At 55.6% G+C, this 6,334-nt stretch overlaps 1 protein-coding gene across 2 annotated transcripts in view; it reads right to left on the bottom strand.

The window, feature by feature from the left end:
* Positions 1-6,334, bottom strand: part of NECTIN1 (nectin cell adhesion molecule 1) — an 89,637-nt gene that overhangs the window by 33,467 nt on the left and 49,836 nt on the right. For both annotated transcript variants that reach the window (XM_024761930.1, XM_024761929.1), the window contains exons 2-5: positions 4,397-4,747; positions 3,560-3,862; positions 3,017-3,134; positions 1,410-1,561 (exon numbers count right to left, since the gene is read on the bottom strand). In XM_024761930.1, the coding sequence (XP_024617698.1) occupies positions 1,410-1,561; positions 3,017-3,134; positions 3,560-3,862; positions 4,397-4,747 (924 nt within the window). The remainder of the gene's footprint in view (positions 1-1,409; positions 1,562-3,016; positions 3,135-3,559; positions 3,863-4,396; positions 4,748-6,334) is intronic.

The raw sequence follows: 6,334 nt of genomic DNA, 5'->3' as shown, positions 1-6,334 counted from the left end.
GGGGGGGGGGGGGGGTTAAGTAGAAAAGAATAGCTCTATCGCTTTGCCAGGCAAAGGGGGACACAGCGGGCTCATGCCTTGAAAACTGTGTTCCCTCTGACATTTCTACCACCTTAGCCAGTCCGAGAGCCCAGAGCAGGGAGTTGAAGAAAAGAGCAAGTGACAAGTGACTCCATCTCCTTCCAACCCTGGTGACAGAGGTGACAGAACAGCCCCGAGGACAGGTGGGTGCAGCCCTCGGACAGCTTCGGGCTGTTTTATCAGCAGCTGTGCCTTGAATGTACCCACAGGTGAGGCCTCCCACCTCTGAGAAACAGGCTCAGAGCTAATGAATCCTCAGGACTTGCCCAAGCTCTGTGCCTGGAGCCAGGAACCGCCGCCCAACATCCAGTATCCCTGAACCTAGCTCAACATCTCTCTGAGGTCACTTCCTGTCCAGCTCAGTAGCAGCATGATGTCACTTCCTGTCCTAGGAGGGTCTTTCTGTCACTTTCTCACCCTGGAACTAGCTCAGATACAGGGTTAAAGACACCCTGGTTGCGAAGTTGTGATGGTACTTTACCCCTCTGTTGGCTTGTTTTGATCTTTCCATTAATAATGATAATGACAGAGACAAGATAATAACACGAGCCATTTATTGACACACTGGTCTGTGCTAGGTGCTTGGCCTACGTTATATAAATTCTGACGACAAGCCTTCAAGGCATGTCATACTGTGCCCGTTTTACAGATGACGGCTTGTCCAGCTGTCTGACACGGAAGCCCATGCTCCTTTCACGTTCCATGTGATGTCTCCCCCAGAACATCCCAGCCCCTGTGTTCCCTTTGCTCTAAGAGGTCAGGAGGCTGAGTCTCCCTCCCATCTGCCCTGAGAGAGAAAAATGCAGGGAAGATAGCAATTCAGTTGCAGGGCACACAAACCACCATGGCTTTGGGCTGTATCCTGGCTTTCCCTCTGTATCTTTGCTTGAGGTAAGCCTCGCCCTCCAGCCCACGCAGGTTTCCTGAACTGCAGGAGCGAAGCTCAGAGGAGATGAGCTCCTCCCACAAGCCCACCCCACCAAGGCAGCATCACAGGTGTGCAGACCCATGGGCAGGCTCTAACCACGCCCACCCCCAAAACAGCATTGCTGTAAACAGCACTTCCTTCCTCCCTCCTGGAGCCTCCCTCCTGCCCCTCTCTGACTGGCGGGGGCGGGGGGTCACCCTGTCTCACACACAACCTTCACAGAGGAAAGAGAAAAGCAAAGCAAGACCAGTGGCCAGAGCTCAAGGGAGAACCAGAGAAGCAGGGAGAGGAGACACAAATTTCCTATAGTGACACAGCCCATAGGTGGCAGATGCTGGCAGTGGAGGAGGCAGTGGGCGCAGAGAGGCGGGGAGTGGCAGGGAAGGGTGCAGCTTCCTACCTGTGATATTGACCTCCACCTGGCCCGAGCGGGTGCCGATGGGGTTGGTGGCCTCACAGACGTAGGTTCCTGCCAGGCTGTAGTTGATAGGTCCCCTGAAGAAGAGAGTTCTGTTCTGGGCCTCCACACCCTTGGGGAGGGAGCCATTCAGCCTGCAGGGATTGGGAGACAAGGCAGAGGGTTACGACTCTCCAGCCCCGAGAAGCTGCCCTTGTGTCACCCACCTGACTTCAACACCATCAGCCCTTTGGCTGAGTTCATAGGCAGCATCTGTCTCGGAAGGGGTAAAAACAATCAAAAACAACAATCATCTTTCAGTGTTTCACATTTGCTCATCACAGCACTGACATGCGGACGGGACAGGTAGATACTGGTTCCACTCGACAGAAGAGAAACAAGGTTCAAGGCCAAGGAAACATAGCTAGAAAGTGACAATTGGAGCTCTAGCCAGAGCTCTGGACTCTTGGCACAGTGCTCTTTCCACCACACTGGTTCCTGGTAGTTGGTCCTTGGTTTCCTGGGTAGCTGGTTAATAGTCTGGGGTCCTAACCCCAAATCTACTAAAGCTGCACCACTGCGGTCATGGCCTAGAATTTTAACAAGTTACTCAGGTAACGAGATGTGACCCATGTTTAGGAATTATGTTCCATTTCACCGTCTCATTTTCTTGCTGGGCATGTCACAGGTCTTTTTCACAGGGGGAGAGTCCTAGAAGGTTCCTGAACACAGGAGACCTTTTCCTTCCTCCTGATCCTTCATGCCACAAAACTATTATTCTGTTGGACCCGGAGCTGAACTTGGCAAGCAGGGCCCTGCCCACTCGCACCTTCGGAACTACTTCTGGTTCCAGGAAGGGGATGGTAACAAACAGCTAAGGTATGTCAGCGCCTTCTACTCCCTAGAAAAAGAACGTAGACACGATCTGGGCAGCCGTATTCTGGCCACCCATGTCAACCTGCTTCTTAGCTTCCCCACGCCCCTGTCTTTCTGCTTTCTGTGTGTCCCATCCAGCTCTTCTCTGGGAGGAACCTTGGCTCAGGCCATCAGAGCTGGCTCGGGGGGGGAGTGAGACTAGACCCTTTGAGGTCCAGGCCCAAAGACCACGAAGCCAAGAATGGGAGGATGGGCCTTGGGACGAGCACTCTATGAACACAGGCATTCTGGGCTGACTGCTGCCTCTTCCCTGAGAATCTGGGGGTGCTGGAGAGAAGGAAAAGGAACAAAGAAAGATCTGGGATGCTCCAGAAAGCCAGCTTCCCTGGGGACATCTCGATAAAAATAAATAGTGGGGGCTGGGGTGGGAGTGACTCAAACTGAATCACCACAGCATTCCTTATTAGGGAGCAGAAGGAAGGTAGGTCACGAGGGAAGCCCCCCTGGCAGAATGGTTTGTCCCACGGACCCTGATGCTGTCAAACAAGGGGGTGTATGTGTGCGTGTGTGTGTGTGTGCGTGTCTCTCATGGCCCCTCTCCCCTTCTCACCGAGCCACCTGAGCCTAGACCTTCATTTCCTCTCTGCCCAAGGTTTCTGGAGGTGGGGTGCGTGGGCCTCCCTGTGACCAGCAAGGTTCCTGGCAAAGCGACCAGCCAGCCCCGCAGCACTTACGTGGTCCAGTGGTACTCGGTGGCTGGGGGGTTGGCATCAGCTTTGCACTTGAGCTTCACATCCATCCGCTGCAGGTACCAGTTCCCATCAAACCCCTCGACGGTCACCTCGGGCTCGTCTGTGGGACAAGAGGTGACGTTTGAAAAGGGTGAGGTCAGGAGAGCAGAACTTGGGTGAGGGAGGCTCTGATGGGGAGGGGATGGAAGGGGAAGTGACATGGAAACAGCAGGAAGAGGGGGTAGAATGACAGGGAGGGTGGAGGTCACGGACCCTTGGAGCAGAAAAAGCAGGGGAATGAGGAAGGGGGAAAGAGAGCGTGGGCAAAGGGGGAAGAGGAGGGGAGGACGAAGAACCCCCAGAAAGAGAGAGGGAGGAGGAAGGAAAAGAGGAAGGATAAGGGGGTGAGGGAAGGAGGGGTGGGGAGAGTGATGAGAGGTGAGACGCAAAGGAGGGAGGGCTGGCGAGGGTGGGGGTGGTGTGAGGGGACCACGGCGCCTGCCCCACCCTGGGAGACCCAGCCCTCCGACACTCTGTCCCGCTCACACTGCACGTTGAGGGTGAGGCTTTCCCGGAAGCGGTCCATGTGGTAGTTGACGATGCAGGCCAGGGACTGCTGGTGGGCTTCCCGGCTGGGCACCAGGCGGTAACGGCTGATGACGGTCACCGTGCCGTTGGGGTTCCGGATCTCCTGGTACTCCGCCTCACCCTTCAGCCGCGTTTCCCAGGACACCACACTGGGAGGCTTCCCATTGGCCGAGGTGCAGGTGGCCACCAGGACCTTGTCATCCTGCCCCTTCCTGGCTCGAAGCACTGCCTGGGCGCCCTCTATCCAGTTGGTGGGTTTGGCTGCGGGGAACCAGAGACAGCCATGAGTCTGGCTCTGCTGCCTCATCAAGGACACACAGGCCAGGAGAGCAGGTACCTGCCAGGCCTTGCTTCAGGTCACCCTGGCCATCCATGCCTCTCAGCTACGCTTCACCAAAGCCCCTCCCAGCACTTCTCACAGGGACCTCTTCGGGTCTAACCCGCAGCCTTCCTGCTCTAGTCTTTGTATCCCCTTTTGTCACGTGGAAGTCTTCCTGGAGTCCTGCTGTGCTCTGGAGGCTCTCTCCCTTACCATGGCGTCTGCCTGCTTCCTGGCCACCTGGAAAGTGCCCCACGGTGGGGCTCCAACCTGAATACTGATCCTCAGCTCTGTCCACAGCGAAGGCCCAGCCCCCATCCCTGGGGTGAACTGAGACAGCCTGGTTAGAAGAGACCAGAAGTGCCACGCCCAGAGCACATGCCGACCCAAGGAGCGCATCTGGGGCCACTGAAGATGGCCAAGCCCCCAGGCCACAGGCCCCACCCAAGCAGAGAGGAGTGGTCCGGTCAGCTTACCCATCACAGTGAGATTGAGCTGGCTCTCTCGATTGCCAGCAGGGAAGGTGGCAAACTCGCAGATGTAGACGCCCTCGTCCTCCAGCTCCAGGCGGGAGAGGCGAATGGTGCCATCTGTGAAGGAGGGCCGCAGGAACTCCACGCGCTCGCGGTAGGGGGCCAGCACCGAGACGCCCATGGCCGGGTTGTAGATGGCCACGTTCTGCTTGGAGCCATTGGTGGCCTTCTGCCACGTGACCTGGGTGATCTTCACGCCGGGCAGCGGGTTGGCGAAGCTGCAGTGCAGCACCACGTCCGTGCCGATGAAACCGTACATGGAGTCGTTCACCTGGACCACCTGGGTGTGGGCGCCTGGTCGAGGGAGATGGCAGAGGGTGGTCAGGGACAGCCACAGCCCCCGCCCCAACTCCCTGTGCGCTGGTCTTCTATTTTCCAGTAGTCGTTATTTTAAAAAATTCTGACTCTAAAATAATAATTGCTTGTTATAGAAACACTGTTGTGGGCAATACTAAAATATACTGAGAAGAAAATGACAACAACCCGTGATCCCACCACTCAGACATATCACTGATCATCTGATAGGAAATGTTCTCTTTTACATTCTTCTCTATATATCCAGGTAACCATCTGTTTTTTTTTAAACAAAATCAGAAGCGTACCGTAATCTGTTCCATACACTGTCTTTTCACTTAGTGACATATCATCAGTGTTGCTCCATGGCAGTAAATACCGTCCACACCCTTATTTCTGATGAGGGTTGAATGTGCTGTTTTTTGAGCAGAGGCTCAGCAGAGGAGCCACCAGCTGTTTCACCTTCCTGGGCCTCGGTTCCCTCGTCTGATAAATGGGGCGGATAATCCAGTCCTCTCTAGCTCACAGGTTGCTAGGAGAACCAAATGGTACGACGGATGAGAAAGTGTCGGGAGGCAGGAAGCGCTGGGGGAGCACCGGGGCCCACAGTGGCCATCATTATGGCCACCTCCACTCAGGAAGGGCTGAGGACCCGGGCCCTGGGCTGCACTGGCTGGGCCCCTCTTACCCAGCAAGGCGGCTGCACGAGGCTCAGCCTCTCTGGCTCTAACTCGCCTTCACAATCAAGCCTGGATGTCTTAACTTGGCATCTGACGTCCTCATAAGCTGGGTCCTGCCTTTCTGTCCACGGCTCTCCATACATGAGGCCTTCCAACCAGGCCAGACTGGACCCCTCCTCAGAACGTGCCGTATTTCTGTGTTTCCTTCTCCCTCTTCCCATTTCTGAGTCTATTATCAGCGCTGGAGTCACGTCAATGAGCGGTTCAGTCCCAGCCTCCAAGGAGCACAGAGCCGTAGCTGCTACATGTCTAGGCCTGTCCCTCTCGTTCCCTGGAAGGCCCTGCCCCTTTCCCACCTATGGATATCCCACTCAGGCCGCCTCCTTTGGGAAGCTTCCCTGACCCTCCCAACCCTATTAGAGCCCTTTTCTGCCTGGGGATGTGGTTATTCACACCTCTGGCTTCTCCTCTGCCAGACGGTGAGCTCCTCCAGAGCAGCGCCTGCGTCTTTTCCATGCCTGTAGCCCCAGCGCCTAGCCCACGATCTAGCACACAGTAGGTGCTCAGTAAATATCTGTGGCCAGACAAATGGCACTGGAAGCCGTGAGAGGAGAGGTTTGCAAGAGGGAGGGAGTGATCAGTGGCATCGAATGAATGAATGAATTCCCTCTAGTCTCCCTACCGATTTTGCTTTATTCCATCTCAAGTGGCTTCTGTTTGAGCTTTTCCTTAACTCTGAACTTGGCTCAGTCATTCACTCCAGTGGGCTCGCTCCTGAGCTCTGTCATCAGCCGTCCTTCCATTCTTATTTCACTCAGTTACTTTATTGAGTGCCATCAGTAACATCAGTGTCAGGCCCTGGACTGACCCAGAGCCTGAGGGATGGCCTAAACGCGCCCCCCGCCCC

Source organism: Neophocaena asiaeorientalis, unplaced genomic scaffold (genome assembly GCF_003031525.2).
Source record: "Neophocaena asiaeorientalis asiaeorientalis breed wild unplaced genomic scaffold, Neophocaena_asiaeorientalis_V1.1 scaffold737, whole genome shotgun sequence".
In the NCBI taxonomy this organism is placed as follows: domain Eukaryota; kingdom Metazoa; phylum Chordata; class Mammalia; order Artiodactyla; family Phocoenidae; genus Neophocaena; species Neophocaena asiaeorientalis.
This window is presented reverse-complemented; position numbering and strand designations above follow the sequence as displayed.